General features: G+C 34.6%; 1 protein-coding gene across 2 annotated transcripts in view; it reads right to left on the bottom strand.

The window, feature by feature from the left end:
- The window catches only part of nbas (NBAS subunit of NRZ tethering complex), a 270,219-nt gene that overhangs the window by 59,574 nt on the left and 193,332 nt on the right, over positions 1-17,313 (bottom strand). For both annotated transcript variants that reach the window (XM_015351022.2, XM_015351032.2), the window contains one exon: positions 14,962-15,157. In XM_015351022.2, the coding sequence (XP_015206508.2) occupies positions 14,962-15,157 (196 nt within the window). The remainder of the gene's footprint in view (positions 1-14,961; positions 15,158-17,313) is intronic.

The raw sequence follows: 17,313 nt of genomic DNA, 5'->3' as shown, positions 1-17,313 counted from the left end.
CAGGTAGGACACACACTAGACAAGACACCAGTCCCTAGCAGGGCACATGCAGACGCAAACACACACACCTTACACAGGTCCAATATTATAGAAGCCAATTACCCTACCAGCATGTACTACATTTGGATGGTGGGAGGACATCGGAGTACCCAGAGGAAACCCAAATAAACCCAGAAAGAACATGCAAACTACCAGCAGATGGCACCATAGGAATTAAACCTACAGTATAGTACAGTGCAAGCACTAAGAGGCAGCAATGGTAACCATTATGCTGCAGTACACTGACAAAAATACACAATAAATAGCTTATGAATTCTTGACCATTTTAGAAGAATGCAGTTTGTATTAAATAAAAGATTAATTTCTAAACTCAAAGTGCATTAAGATAGCAAACATTTGTTATTTATTTATTTCATATTAAAATGCTAAATGAATACATATGAATTTTCCACTAGTATATGCAAAATCTCTATGATCTATATCTTTTACTATTTTACTAAACACTAGAGAGTTGTCAGAGCTTTACTCGGTCTACAAAATGCTTGAATTCTGAGCACTACAGAAGGATGCATTTTTGTATGTCGTTTTGTATGTTCTCCGGAAAATGGCCTTCTTTGCAACAAATTAAAACTAATTTCAAGCCTTCGCTCAGCTGCGCTGTGACTTTTGCATCCTCTACAAGAGCATGTGAAATTCTTACTATTTATGGATTAACACACTTCTGTAATATTAATTAAGAACATGAACCTAAAAGGAAAAAAAAAATAGGCCATGATTTTTTAAAATTGAAATCTCAAGCACATTTAGAGCGAAAATAATCTGAAACAAATTAAATTCACATGTTTTCAATGGAGAACATGTTCAGCTATACTAGTCTATGACGCATTTATATTTTGTGATCAATCAGAATAAATTCATAGGCTTCAAACCTTTAATTTAGACTCAAGATACTAGAAATATACTTGATTGTTTTGATTATAACTTTTCAATGTCAAAATAGTATGGAGTACAGTCTAAAAAGTTTCTTGTACTAGAGTATATCATATCAAATCACAAGAAATAGCATGTAAAACTGAAATAAAAATGATCTTTCTCAATAAAATATATTTTTTTTAATGTAACACTAGCAAGGCTCACAATTATAATGTGAAGAAGACACAAAACACCTATTTTCTCCATGTACAGTAGACAGTGTAATAATTTCACTGTCTTGCTATAACATTTCATCGCTGGCTCAGAAAAAGCTGGTGTAAATAAGCTTGTTGCATGACACTAATCTAGTCTGTGTGTGTCAAGGCAGGACAGGGAATGAAGGCCTTTTCTTGTCTACCCTTTGCCACATTTAAAGGGAAGACATTAATATTCATTGACCTACTACACTGTGTGCAGTTTATATCCCATGTGAACCCAACAATGAAGTTGCAGAGGTCATTTTCTTAAGAGGTCACCTAGAATGCTGCATTGTTCTGAATACCAAAATGAAAAACAAAAAGTTCTGCAAATGCCAATGCTATTTCACATGCTGAATCTGAAATATTAAAATAAAGTAATTATTTAAACATTGTTGAATTAAAATAAAAAAGTATGTAATATAAAAGGTTTTAAGTAGGAAAATATCACAACAAAGGTATTACAACTATAATGCTTTTCAGAACATCTGTTCAACCTTTCAATAAAGTTATTTTATTTTTCCAAATATTGTGGTCTATAATGTGCCCTGATCCTCACCAAGACTTGTTGATTGAAATTAAATTGATGAATGATCCACAATCACACAATTTCTTCCCAAAGTGGCTGTAGTACACTTGAAAAACATCAAATGTCAGACTCAGCCTCTTGTAAAACTTCCTAGCCTTAGACGTCCTAGTCTTAATACATTGACACTTGAACGCATGGTGTAGTTAAGATTGCATTTCAAGGTCCACATCATATCTCATCAGTTCCTCTGCATTTACATTACGTGCAGAAGTTTTTGGTCTAAATGCCAAGTGTTATGTTTGGTGCACACTCAACATACTGCATCTCTTAGTTTATGCCATCCTTACCATGGAAATGCTTCTCTTTACTAAGAACTAAAGCAAAGTATAAGCAAATACTAAAGAAAAACCTATCTCAGTCTACTAAAGACTTAAAACTGGGGTGAAAATTCACCTGTCAGCAGGACAATAATCAAAAGCACACAGCCAAAGCTACATTGTGGTAGCTTAAGAATAAGAGAGTAAACTCCCCTGAGAGTTCCAGTCAAAGCCCAGACTTGAATACTACTGAGAATCTGTAAAAGACTTGGAAACTGCTGTCCAGAAACAATCCCCAAACTACTTGAGAGCTTGAATAGATCTGCCAAGATGTACTGGTAGATCAAGGTGGTGTCCAATGTTGGTAGAGATGAACCAAAAAATATTTTTTGCTGTAACTACTGCCATATTTGCTTCCACCAAAGACTGAGTTCATGTGTCTGAACACTTATGCAATCAACTTATTTCATTTTTTTCAATTCATTTAAAGAATGGAAAAGCCTAAGAAATTTTACATCTTATAGCATCTTACCCTGTGTTTCCCTGTGCTGTGCTTTAGTGACTACATCTACTATTTTACACAAATTCTAAAATTAATACAATATTTGAATTTCAATTTCAGTTTTGTGTTTTTCACTTTACATTTTAATTTAATAATTTATTTTGCCTGATCTTTGCCTTAATCTTATTTTATCAAACATACAATAACATGATGCATACTATACAGCTTAGTGAGTTACGTTAGTCTTTATCATGTTGATGTATTTCCATGAAATTTATGTCTAAAATGAAATCAATTAGTTGATATAGAACTGAAAAATTGTACCCAAACTTCTGTATTTGAAAAATTAATGCAAATCAATCATAACTTTTTTCAAATTATAATAAAAATAATGCTGACATGGCAGGTAGAAAAAAAAACAACAATTTCTGACTATTGTCATTCCATTTCCATATATACTACAGTTAATGTACTAAAGACTGTGAGACACTTAAGAAATACCATTTCAAAAGCTTAAATGAAACCCTTGACTGATGCCTTCAAAAAGGGGGAATAAAAATATCTTAATTAGTATGTCCTAATAATGAAAAAGGGGAAATATTTAATGTAAACCTTTATAATGCATGTCTGTAACCACAAATGAAATACATGCAATGTTTTAATAAGGGTTTTTGTCTAATGTAAGGAGTCCATCATTAAGTAATGACCTCTTAGTAATTTAGCCCATCTCTAGGTCTGATCTCACCTTCCACAAAATAAAAAAACCCTAAAAGGCACTGAAGACTTTTAATTTTTGGGAAACTAAACAAAGAAACACAAAATGAAACAGAGCAAGCAGATAAATGAACCTATCTAACATATCATTGAACTTGAATACAACACACATTTGGCATTCTAGAATTCCCATTATAAGAAGTGATTGTCAAGCCCAATATGTTTTATTTCTTAAAAACAGTAAGTTGTTAATACAAATAGACCACTTCAAATACAGATGATTAATGTTCCATTAACAATTATAATGATAAGTCTTATTATGTACATGTATGCATGTATTTCATCAGAAGCAGTTACTAGAACCAGCCTAATCACCCCTAATGCAAAGCATGATACCTTAAATATGGTGGACATGACTGGAAGAGAAACTGAGAGAATATTTTTTTATGAAACATATTGAGAATCACTAATTAATTTTGTTATACGTCATTGATTTGGAATTGCTTATTCATTTTTCATAACTTGGCTTGCTGCTGCTGCAAACCTTGCAAACACATACAGGGAAGAAAAGGAAGACCCAGCCCCATACCTGAGTTTCACAGCCAATTGGGAGTATGGGAGTATGAGAGTATGACAAACCTTGTAAGCATCAGGTAGGCTGAAAGCACTCTGACCCACTAATCTCGCCCAATCCCCACTAAGGGAATCCTTGTCACAGTTAGCCAGTGACATGACACAGGCTATTAATGTTTCTAGCAGACTAACAAGAATAAGAAGAATGAAAGTGGTTAGCTATTAAAATGAACCATCAATTCTTGAGTTTGAATGAATTTAAAATAAAACTGTAACCAGATTTTAGGTTGAAAAGCAAGAGAAGGTTACAACAAGTCTACTAAAACTTGGAACAACCAAGCATGTGTAGTGCATACACAAAAAAAGTATCCTTATAGAATGATTCACTAGGCAACCAAGAAATTAAACTGTTAATATGCAAACGCAGGGAGAACATACAGACTCCACGCAGGCAGTACCCCAAGTCCAAAATTGAACCTATGGTTTCAGTGTTGCGAGGTAGCCATGCTAACCACTGTGACACCATGCCATCACCAAATTGTTATATACAGTATGTCAAAAGAAAGCACAGACCTCATTGCTCAAAGTCTGTATACCTCTTCATAGTGAATTGCTTATATCAACAAATCATGGTTGTGAATTGGTGTATTAACCAAGTAGTTTTGTGAAGAAATTGTCCTTTAATGTTTTAAAATGTAGTCCAAAATAAATCTTATGCCTTCATCTTTTAGAGAAAAGGTTTGCAGAAAGAACAATAAAGCAAGCTTCAATACCTCTGACAGCAATACCATTAAATCAAGCTTTACCATCTCTGAAAGCAACCATTTTAAAGAAGACATTTAAAATGCTTGAAAGTACCTTTTCATTTTCCAAAAGCAAATTAAATTAAATGTGTATCACCTTATCTAATGCCAAAAGAAGCTCTTACAGACCAATCATTAATGACCCAGATTTGACTAAGTACTGTGGTCATCCAAAAGCCATATGGTTAATAGCAGTCAGTGTGACAGTTTTAAAACAAGTGTCTTTTTCAGCTGAAAGTTTTTCTTGCAAAGATACGTCAGCATCTTGACCCCTATTTTCTATGCACCAGTTAACTAGAAAATTACAGAACCTGAAGCTTACAGATAAAATGTATCTAGGGGATTAGAAAGACATGTGCCTCCCCTCGAGTGGGGAGTGGGTACTGCTCGAATCTGAATTAAGGATTCTGAAGCCTTTTGAAAAATGAGGACCTCTGCATTTTTAATTCTGTTAGATAATCATTAGAGAACTGGAAATTGCTGCGTGTCTAGTAGTTAGATAGGTGACTGCTTTCACATACAGTAGCAGCTTTTTAATTTTGCAGTAGCTGGCCTTCTTCCCAGCAACACATTGATTTGTAGGAATAGTACTTATAGCACCTAGAGCATAATTAAATATTAAGGCTCCTTTGATGTATGCAAAGCCTGACTAAGAGGATTACAAAAACACCCTGAGTGTGGCTTTCCCACAAATTCAAGTAATGGAACTTTATAGTATCATTAATGCCATCTTAGTTCAAAAAGAGAAAAACAAGACCTCCTGTTACCATTTCGCATCATATCCTTCCCCACAGATAAGAGTTGAAAATGCCTCATTATTTCAAATGAGTTTACAAGGATTCTGCTTTAGTGAGTAAATTACTTGATGATAAGAGCATCCATAACAATGAAAATTATAATACTTTTGCCACTATTATTACTTTGGCATGTGCTAATGATGATATTAATGGTAAGCTTAATAACATTATGTGACTGAAGGCCCTTCATCAAAGAATACATAAAAGTGTGCTTCTCAAATATAGCTATACTGCATAATATAATATAATTGAATACATATGAGTCATATAAGTCATGTCCCATCTAAACAGTACTTTTAGGAAAAATAATGCATCTCAATGGGAACTGAAGCATGGAATATTGTGGAAACGTAATATTGGTAGTTTACATGGAAAAAAACAGTTTTTCTTTCCCATTGATACATTTAAATCATTATTTACACTTCTACACAACATAATAAGCACAAATATTTTCCTATAGCAAGACTTCTTAATTTTTTGAGTGACCATTTTTTAAATAAATATCAAAGGATCTTTAAGAACACGACTTAACATACAGCTGTAAAGTATAAACAATTTAAGGGCATTTCATTTCAAATGAATGATGAGCTCAACTGGAATGATTTTGGTAGATGTATCCAGCATCAGAAATAGATACTATATTCACAATGGTGCACATTGTGGGTAGTACTCTTGGTAATGAAATACTTCTGAACACAAGTATTTCATTAATACTATATAAAAATGGTGTATGTGTCTCGTGATACAGTACCATTCTGCATAATCTGTAAATATTTAATAAAGATTCTTAAGTCAATAGTCTCATTTAACAAATACTTGCATCTAAACACATTTACATGGATATCTGGCATTCCTTTCAGAGAAAAAAAAGGTTATTTCACTTGTTGGTAAATACTGTTCAAAGTCGCATGACCGCTGGAAAGATGCAGCATTACTTAGATTCTTGACTATGCGACTAACAGTGCATGACCTCCTGTTCTAACAAAAAGACCAAAAATACACAGAGAAGTCAAGCTAGTCTAGTATATTGAAAAACAGTACACTCACAACATTGAAATCAAATGTATGTTTCCATAGCAACCAATGTAAATGTAACAGAACTGGAGAAAGGTGTTGACTTTATTTCCGTATGGTCATTGTCTAGACACAATCTAAAACCCACCTGGTGAATGTATTAAAATATTAAAAAAACATAAGTAACAAAAAGGAACAACACTAATCAAGTCCACATAAATGAAGACATTTAATAATCTCTTTGGATATAGCTTTGTAAGGGAGGATATTGCATTGACAGTTCAGATGTAGTAAAATAAGACTTCTGTGAGGCTCTGGTCTGCATGGGATTTAAAGGTTAATTCATAATCAAAGCTGACAATGAAATTGCTCACTTTCTACTCCAGGACTGATTACATGCTCATTAAGAATCAGATGTTATAAAATCAGGACAAAGAATAATGCTCTCACGTCTACAGAGTATGAATTTTATGGCAGCAAGCTAAAGGCTAAGGAATAAAAAAAAGATATTGAAACAGAATGTCACTTGAAGGTACAGATAAAATATGCAAAATGATTCCAAAGACTATATAACGAAGTTAAACTGCAAATAATTAGTCAGTTGCAAAAAATTAAACCTGGCAATTTTTACAAGGTAAAAGCCAGTTAGCACTAACTGGAACACAGGTGCGTCTTTAATTAACAAAGCAATCATTCAAAATCTATTTAAAAAACTCAGAACTGTATTCCAGTCTCACCTAAAATTATTAGTTGGAAAATGTTTTGACATACTGATATATTGTCATCTTTTGATTGTAAATATTACAGTAAATACTTTATCTCATATTAAAATATAATATATTGTTATTATTTTTAATAATTAAATATTTTATCTAATTGAGAACCATAGCAATTTTCGGAATTTCTATTTGGAAATTTTACTCACATTATATTTTCTAGAAAAGACACATGATCCAATCTGTTACTCATTCTGTTTTATGGGGTTTTTGTTTCAGTTTTCAACAGAGGTAAGAATAAATCTGGAGGGCACTGTATGTTTCTAGCATAAACGCTCAACTGCATAAAATGCTGATGCACCTGTGACATTTGTGATCAAACCCATTTAATTATGTCCTGGTTTTGGGCTGCTATCAAGGTTCCCCTTGCTTTTAAAACCATATATGTTCAATAGAACTTGCAAATACAACTACAATCAATTACAATTACAATTAAAACCATTAAAATAATTGAAATGAATAATGCAATTTTCTAATCACACTTAGTAACTGTAAAGATTGAAAACATATCCACAGCATGTATGTTACTGTTCTACTGTATATCCACGATATCTGTATGTTGTTTTTGTTCTTATTTCATTTGCATGACACTTATGTACGTTTTCCAGTTTGTGCTAGTCTCATTACATTTATGACTTATTTATTCCATATCATAGCTGCATGATTGTTTCTTCAAGTTACATTCAATGGACATTTTCTATATTGCAAGGGCAAGAGGCAAGGCTATCCACTACAAAACTAAACAAATATAAAAATACTCTATCATTCCTGCACAAGACCAAATACCTAACACTGATTAGTAAACCTCAAGGAGACATCCTAAAACACATAGTGATCCTAAGAGTTCCCACATCAATGTTGCCTACAGTACCTGCATTGGTATTTGTGTGATGGCTGCAAAACAGTTTAATCATAACCTGGTAAAGGTTATCTAACAATATTCTACAAGAAGGAAAGTGAGTTCCTTCTTAATTGATGTGGCTTTCCCACACAATCCAAAGTACGATTGAAGGAAGCCAAAAAAATCAGCAAGTACAAGAATCAAGAGATCAAAACGAGAATGATATGATTGTCAACAGTCACTGCTGATGTGAAGCAGACCTATAATATAATGTTGCTTCCTCTATGCTTGACAATAGGGATGGCGTTGACTTGAAGTGATGCTCAACGCTGGGCTCCTATTAGATGTAACAATTTGTATTTTGACCCCAACTTCTAATTTTGTCTTTGACCACGAAAATGTTTGGCAGATGTTTGCAGTGTCCCTTAAAAGTTTTGTTGCTAAACCCATGCAGAACATGAGGTGGTTTTTCTCTTGTGCCATACAGGCTGGCTTTGTGAATGACTGTGACACTGTTGATATATACATATTTTCTCCCATCACACCTAATGAACTCCATTAGTCTCAAAAAGTCACCCTTGTCCACACAGTATCCCTAGTAAAGTTTTGTCAATGTCCAGCTACTCAATTATGGCAGACAGTCAGATCTAGTCTTAGTGGTATTATACACATTCATTATTTCTTAATGATAGAAGGTGCAGTGTTAGATAGTGCAGCTATTCAATAGTTTTGATGTTTTATACCTTTCTTCTGATCTGTGCTTTTCTATATTTTCTACAATTTTATGTTGAAAGTTGAATTGGAATTTCTTTATGGGTGAATCCTTGCTTGAAGTTCACTGACTGAGGTACCTTACAGAGACAGATGCATTTATTGTAAAATGATCCTAACCACTATTACTGCGCACAGATAGAGGCCACTCAACTAATTGTGTGGCTTGTTATGGGAATTTAATGCACCTATGTTAATTTAGGTTTGCAAAGGAAAATGACGGGAATATGGACTAATAAACCTTGACAAAAATGACTATTTTATGCCCTCTTCCAATTATTATTTTATTTTAATTATATATTTTCTTCTTTTTTGTTTTCCTTTGAACGCATATGACTACAAGAGCCAACATGTCTTTGGAGATAGAAGAACCTAGAGAAAACCCACACAAACACAGGAAGGACATGCAAACTCCACATCTCCAAATCAGAATTGAACTCAGAACCCCAGAGTTGAGGAACCATTGCTAAACACCAGCACTGCCCATGAATTCTGCAGATGTTGGATACAACCAAATAAAACTTTGCATTTACGGTTTCCTAATGTACAAATTATATAATGCTATTATTGTGAGACTTTACTTTTTGCAATGGTAAACATTTGTGGTTAGAATGAAAATGTTTTATTAAGAATGCACTTCAGATGCACTTTCAGTAACACAGTGTAGCGGCAATGCTTGTTAATAAGACAGAATTAAGCGTTGCTATACTTTCCTAAATGAGGCCCCATCTCACCCTCCATCTCTATGGTGCAGCCACAGAGAAAGTATTCATGCAGGCTGATTTAAGATGTTTTCTTTTGATAAGGGACAGCTCCCAAACGGGGATGCACTTAGCTAAGCCTGGCTATCATGATCAATGGTCATCCATTGGCGCCTATCTGTCTAGGGAGTGCCGAATGGACATCTGGACTGCATTCCTAAGTGTCAAGAGTAAGTGACTCATATCTCACCTTGATCAACCAATCAGGGACTGGCAGGGCGTGGTAATACCACGTGGGTCTCCAATGCCCGCCAAACTCTCAACCAATCAGCACACATCTGTGTCTTGGTCAAAAAGGGAGCGCTAGCTCAGATCGGGGCTCTCCTTGGCCATTTTCACGCATCCTCAGAGACAATCACGTGACAACTGCTGTTGTCTGCAAAGGGACTTGGACTTTGTTCTAAGCGCGAGGCCGAGGATCCCGTACGTACTCAGAATTTTACCAACGTGAATGCTCATCTTGATCAATGGCAGCCTACAGTTGGACCCTCGTCGACAACCTGAATAGCTTATTCAGAAGCAGCGCTGGACCGGGAACGAACCAGCTTCTTCCCAGGCAAAAGAGTGACTTGTGAGGACTCGTGGTCACACTCTGTGCATAGCGACTTTCTACTAGCCAGCCAGACTGCTGGTAAATCCCCTCGGAGCAACGACTGCCCTGCGCGCCGCAGTTAGATTACTCCGCCCGTCCTACTCCGAGCTGCACCTCGACTGGTTGGCCGGTAGCCAGAGGATGCCGGGACAACGCCCACTGGACAACCGTTGGAACAGAGGCTGCAACGGAGCCTGTCAGCTGGTTTGGTGTTCGTGCCGGGAAATTCCAAATCCATACACAGTGGATAAGTAAACCCCATGTTCTACATTGCGTCTCGAGAATTCAATTGTACCTCAACACAAGTTGTTATCAATTTAATTCATGAGTAATGTATTTACTTCCGAGTTTAGAGTAACAGTGGGTAATAACACTGATTAGCAATTTGGTAACCGAACGATATATATTGACATATATTCTCTGTTGTGTATCTCTTTGTGTTTGCATCTCTTTGAGATTATATACCTTGTATATTGATAACCCTCACAGTAAGGTCTGCCGCTTGTATCCAGGCAGACTAGTATATGTTGGTGCACAATTTATATTAATAAATGTATCTTGTGTATTGAACCCGTGTGTGTGCGTTGTTAGTTGTTCTGATGATTGATTTTCTAAAAGCCACAACGAACAACCTCGTGATTACTGCTACAATTAATAATTGTCTCAGTAAACCTATCAAACCTCTACAACAGACAGAAGCTGTCTTGGATAAAATGCAGATTACCTTCATGATTAAAGTTTGTTGCTTTGCTACTAAAATACAATAAGGGTTCTTTTAAAAAAAGTGTTTTAACTTTTTTGGTTATACATTTTGTAAAACAATCTTGGATTATTTACCTCAATGGGGTATCAACATTCTTTACAAAAAGTGTACTGCATGCTGATATAATAATATTAAGAATGTATTTTTGAACTATGGAGAATTCAGAATTAGATTTTCAGTGATAAACTAAATCTCAAAAGGTTGTGAGAGTATGGAAGCCTGACACCTTGACTTCTAACAAAGTAACATGATCTTTAGCAGCACAGGGAATGCTACACTTGTTACATACTGTAATTCAAAAATGCTTTTTTTCACCTAACTGTTAAAATGCAGTAATTTTGTCTTTAGAGAACAAAGTTAAGAGATTGTGTGCCAATTTCTACATTTAGAGGCATGTACTGTACATTACATGTATTCAGAGAAATTTACAAATGCACGTCTGAAAAAAGTAAAGGTATCAAAGATTTAAAAAAAACACACATCCCATAATAAGGGTAATGTATAACTAGCAAATAACTATGGAGACAGGTGTTCTCTCACCCATGTACATTATGATTTAGGTTAGAGGAAATGAATTGGAAGGCAGATTGTTGACTTTCTTAACAGTTGTCTTAACATTGCTTATAGGTTTGTCTTTGACTGGAGAGTCAACAGACACTGTCATAGGGCAACTATAAGTAAACAAATAATACATAACAATCTTTGTCAGTTATCTATATTGCAAACTGCAAAGGCACAAGAGTTTAAATTAAAAAAATAGACATAAATCCATACAAATAAAAAAATGCTACTTTACTTATATAATTGGACAAAAACATGCATGACATACAACTTACTGTACAACAATACAGCAGGGAGGGGGTTAATGAGGTAAGAAATTTTAAATTGATAGATATTTACCTTTTGACAATTGATACTGCACACACATTTAATCTCTGTTGGACAGAGGGTATTAATTATGTGTAACAGCAAACCTTAAGTCACTTTTTCAAACTTCAGTTTCAATTCAGTGGGGGTAAGAGGTCACACTTCAGCAAAATTAGGCTCTAATGTGATTATTATATTAAATGCAAAATATTTAAATGTTCTGTGCACTAGTGGGAGAATGCTGCCAAGCGAAATATTAATCTGCCACTCAAGAGCTGCTAACCTTATAGCATCTGGATTGAACTACTGTGTGTCATGCAATCAGTTTTGAGAAAAATAACTCTGAATTGCTTTTTTGCAGGGAACATTACACCTCTTAAATGGTATGACACATGATACCAGATAGATATGTCTGATGTAAGAAAACCACAATATTTATTTATTCTACTGACCAGTTAATGATTTGAAACACAGCAATTTATCTTAAAAGCAAAAAGATAACCAGAACTTAAATGCCAAATTTTATATTGCAATCTAGGGTTTTCAAATCTAATTTTAAAATCTGTTGCTATTTTCCAGTTCACCATCTAAAAGAAATAAATCATTCTGTAGATGTGTGGAGTTACACATATTCAATTAAATAGATACCACTGAAATATCTGGGTAATTTAAAAAAATTGACATACATTATTTCTTTCTATTCTGTATGATGCGTGTATCTGTACAAAATGCAATAAGCTATATTTGTATTGGAGGAACTGATATTCTGCTGTGTGGCTTTGATCCAAAATGTTTTACTTTCTGTGATTTCTAAGATACAAATTGGGTGGGTGAATAATCTAGACACACAGTGCTCAGTGTTCACACTGTTGTCGCACACTAAATCTGGTTTAGTGTTATATGCATAACAAAGCAACTATTAATGAAGTACATTATGTTGTCGGACTCTGGAACATTTTCTTTTTTGCTAAAGAGACCAAACAGAGTTTTTTTTCACCATAGTGCTTTTTAATCAAAGCTAGCCAAGTGTAGGAATCATTAAGAAATTAGGATTCCCAGTACTCCAAAACCCCTACAGCTATGGCCCAGCACCCAATCACCATTATTTGTTTTATGTTACAAAGCAGCTCTAAGGACCTAAGTTGTTAAATGATGATGAGGTAAAGGTTACTGTTAATGATTGGTTTAGGGACCACGAGAGGCAACTTTTATTCAAAGAAAGTCCCCTTTTATTAAACTGCATATGATGTGATGAGATAAAGAGAGGTTGTATATAAAAGACAGTCACAAATACTCTCTCTCATTTGCAATATGCTGAAGTCCTTGAACATATTTTTCTGAAGTCATTTCAGAAGTAGACTTCATTAAAGTTTAATTATGCTAATTTTCTCAATTTTTTCATCCAAAACCCATCTGATCTCTATCAGGGAGACTTTCAAGAGCCACATCTGGAGGTGAACAATGGGGATTGCATATGGTTCACCCAAGCACCCTGTGAAGCTATTTAACTAGTACAGTATAAACTAGGCAACAGAGCAGGTAATAGTTAACTGGAATAAAATCAATGCTCTTATAAAATATAACACTTAAGAAAGGTATTTGTTATGAAATACAAACAAGTATTCTCCATTTTATTCCGATATTTATAAACAATTATATTACAAAAATGATCAATGACAATAAAAACAATTAATACAAATTGTATTTAATCACTACAGGTCTTCCCCAGGAAATTATTAATATTCAGATCTTGACAACGTTCAAACATTTTATCTGTTGAGTGTTTTATAATAAAAGTTAAATATGTAAGTGTGTTGTGCTGAAGCTTTGTTTTTTTATAATCAGAAAAGGAAAAAAAACATCACTATTTAATTCAAAGGTACAAGCTAGGAAATGTTTGAAGATTCAATACTAAACTTTTTCTCTTTACAACACTTTTAACTATATTAGTAAAGTTGATTTTACATATGCTTTTGTCATGAAAATAACTCCAGATTTCACAACAATATTTACCATGTACTACAAATACATCACTCAAGTGACAATAAAACATAACAACATTATACGGTACTTTTCCCTTTGAGAAGCCTAAATCATTACTGCTTACAGCTGAATATGTAGTGTTTTCTATGTCTGCAAAAGCCATCTATTGTCATCAATATTTTATGCACCACTTACAGTATAAGCAAGTATAGTAGTAGCTTTCTTGCCTTCACAGCAATGTCACTATCATTACTTTTATAGGATACATCTTATACCATCTACTCTGTCACTTATACCATCACATACAGTATACATTGAAGCATATTCCATCACATATACCATTTCAACTAACCACCATGCCAGTAAACCATATTTACAAATCTGAAAAACACACAAAGAGATAGTAAGAGCCTTAGAGATAGATGATAGATAGATACTTTATTGATCCCGTGAGGGAAATCACAACCATATTAAAACTGTTGAATGTTAGTCCATTATAATTATACTTTAAAGTCAGATAACAAAAGAGTTTTAACTTTAGAATCTCTAAAGTTAATCTCGGTGTCACAATTTCAATATCTTCATGCCAGTGTATAAAAATATGCACCATAACTGCAAATGTCTACAAAAACAAGTGCTGACTATTGTTTTACTGTTCTCTATACTGATTATCCTGTGTGTTTGATGTGACTACTGGGAAATTTGAACTGACATGGAAAGTTGAAAACTTACTTTGATTTGTTGCCTTGAGTGTACATTGACTAGTACAAGAGACTTTTCTACTGTTAGAACAGTGCAGTATGTTCATCGAAGAATGAAGATCTTCCCTTCAAGAAAATACCCAGAAGGGCAAACTCTTCTATTCATGGCTCTATCTCTACAATGTACTACACAGATGAAGTGAAACACGAAATCTCGTGTCTACAGAGAGGAAAGTGAGAACAACAAAGAGGCACAGAGATTTATAAACAGAAGATGTTTAGAACATGAAAAAAAAGAGAGCACTGCCAGTTCTGGGAAAGACACCTTATTTTTCTGAAATTACACAAATTCATTTTTAAACAAATATAATATTATACTATTTCTATTATTTGTGTAATATACTGCAAGACTGCAAGATTTAAGGAGATTTACAAATGACAGAAGGGAAGACAACAAAACAGAGTGGAGAAATAAACATGGTCTATACCTGTTTATGAGGCCAGCAGGACTTCAGTACAGCTTGGCTCCTGAAGAACACAAGCAGCTTGCTGTCCTGGTCATTCAGATGGAACGCTTGCTCCAGGATCTGCAGGACCTCGATGCGGGGTTTCACTGGAAGCGATGCATCTCCACAGAAAGGCCGCAGCCAGGAGAGAAGGTCATCAGAGGACACGAGACTCCCCCTAAGAAAATAGCCAGAGAACATGGACTACCTCCTACGCAGTACAGCCTTTCTGGGTAACATACTGATGAACACCTACTCTAAATTAATTGCTATCAGCAGGTATAAGTCTTTTGTTTTTATTGCATTATCTGCCATACTTTCAGATATAATTTATAAATCTAAAAATACTGTTTTGTAATTCAACATTTGAATATAGATAGTAATACATATTCAATTGACCAAAATTTGTAAATAACTTGGAAATTATTCTATTTATGTGAATTTATGCCTGTGAGATGTATAAAACCACATTGAGCAACAATTACATTTCCATTAAATAAAAGTAATTTAAGTTATACCTTATCTTTTTAATTTTAGTGCTTTAAATGTGGTGAACACTTTTTGGAGTACTGAACCGATATTACATAAATAATGTGATTATACTTCTACACCTATTAAAGACAAAGACTTCATATACATTAATTAAAGTCAGACAGTACTGAACAATATATATGAAGAGTATGAACAATATATTTATCCTTAAAGAAGAAAACGCACTAAAATGTTTTTAATATTTTTGTTGTAAAAACAACAGTGATGCAATAAGTTGTTTAAAATTGCAATACAGAATGCAACTGTTTTGAAAGTGTCTGAGTTATATTAAAACATTTGGAGATCTTATCAGTTCAGAAAAGAAAGTGTATATTTAACATTATATTGATAGTTGTATATGAAACCTTATGCAACTTACATGTTGTAAACATATTTAAAAAAGAACAAGTGACAATCAAAACATTGAACTATGTGATAATCAATGAATAACAAATGAGAACCGGGGCCATACATAAAACATTCAGAACTTCAAAATACATTTGTGGCTCAAACAATTTAATGAAAAGGTGACAGCTCCATGAAATATGAGAGAGCTGAATTTCTCCATCAAATATGGTTCATGTGAAGGGAAGACAGGCAAGTTCCATTTTCAAGCATAGTCTCCTCAGACTTCTCCTGCCTCCTGTCACTGCTTCACAAGGTTAAGGGTGCTCTCATAATGCAAAACTTGAACTGTGTAGGTATAGGTAACAGTTCAAGTCAAACCTCTTTAATGTACCACACTGCAGCCCTCACAGAGTTTGAGTATGTGTACACCCATGTAAAAAAATGAGAAAGAACAAGTAATAGGTTTATTCCATGCTGAAAAGAGAAGAAAGGAAACACAAGGTTCCGGCTGTGAAGCCTTCTTCGGGTGTTAGGTATGATAAAAAGGTAGCCTTATTCTAAAAGTTTCTTCAGGACACTAATCTTCATTTTTCAGCACCCTAACTGTTCAGTGAAGGAAATTCTATAAGCTGAAGAGTATTTAGTGAATAATTCACAAATTCACTTTACTTACTGGCTTACCCTGATTACTAGATAACAGGCCACAACAAATATTCTTCACAATGAAAAGTTTTACACTTAGCTCTCAAAACGTATATGTCATAGCATTCTACACCCCTGTTCTGGGCGAGTTCCAGTCCATCAGGTTTTATAAGTGTCTTCAGTCAGGGACAACAGATCCCACTGATTCTTGAAACATCAGTTTCAGAAACAGCAAAAACAGCAATTTACAGGAGACCCTGTTACTTGTCAGGATCAAGGCTGTGGACCCCACATATAATAAGATGGCATATCTTAGCCAGGATTTGTCAAGACAGCTGAGGCAACAAATGATGGTGAAGAAGAATGAAGAAAAGGAGGAAAGAGTGCTGACTGCTTTACTCTCCCAGGACATGCCAGAGGTTTCCGTGACTTCTGCCTATTAAACGATTTCTTGCTATTGCACCCAGGTAAATCATAAATACAAAACCTATGAATGCAGTTCTATTCAATGACCACATAATGAGGAAGATATAAGAACTGTAAGATGACCAGGGGAAGGGTCATTCATAACTGCTATTTTTGGAATGACCTGCTTAATATACTCAACATAGACCTGACCAAAATGGCTGCCAAGAAGACCCGCATATGGAAAAGGTCTATCCAGAAGAACAACGAGACACAGCTGAGCCTCATCAGGAACCAAAATATAAATGCCCCAGAAACAGTGAAACAGTGAACCAGCACGGAAGCCGATAAGGTGAATGCGGTTTGGAGGAGAGAGAGGAATTAGGATTGTGTTTAAAATCGGATTAA

The sequence above is a fragment of the Lepisosteus oculatus genome, chromosome 2 (assembly GCF_040954835.1).
Source record: "Lepisosteus oculatus isolate fLepOcu1 chromosome 2, fLepOcu1.hap2, whole genome shotgun sequence".
Classification (NCBI taxonomy): Eukaryota; Metazoa; Chordata; class Actinopteri; order Semionotiformes; family Lepisosteidae; genus Lepisosteus; species Lepisosteus oculatus.
Note: the sequence above shows the minus strand (reverse complement) of the source record. Positions and strands in the feature narration are given on the sequence as shown.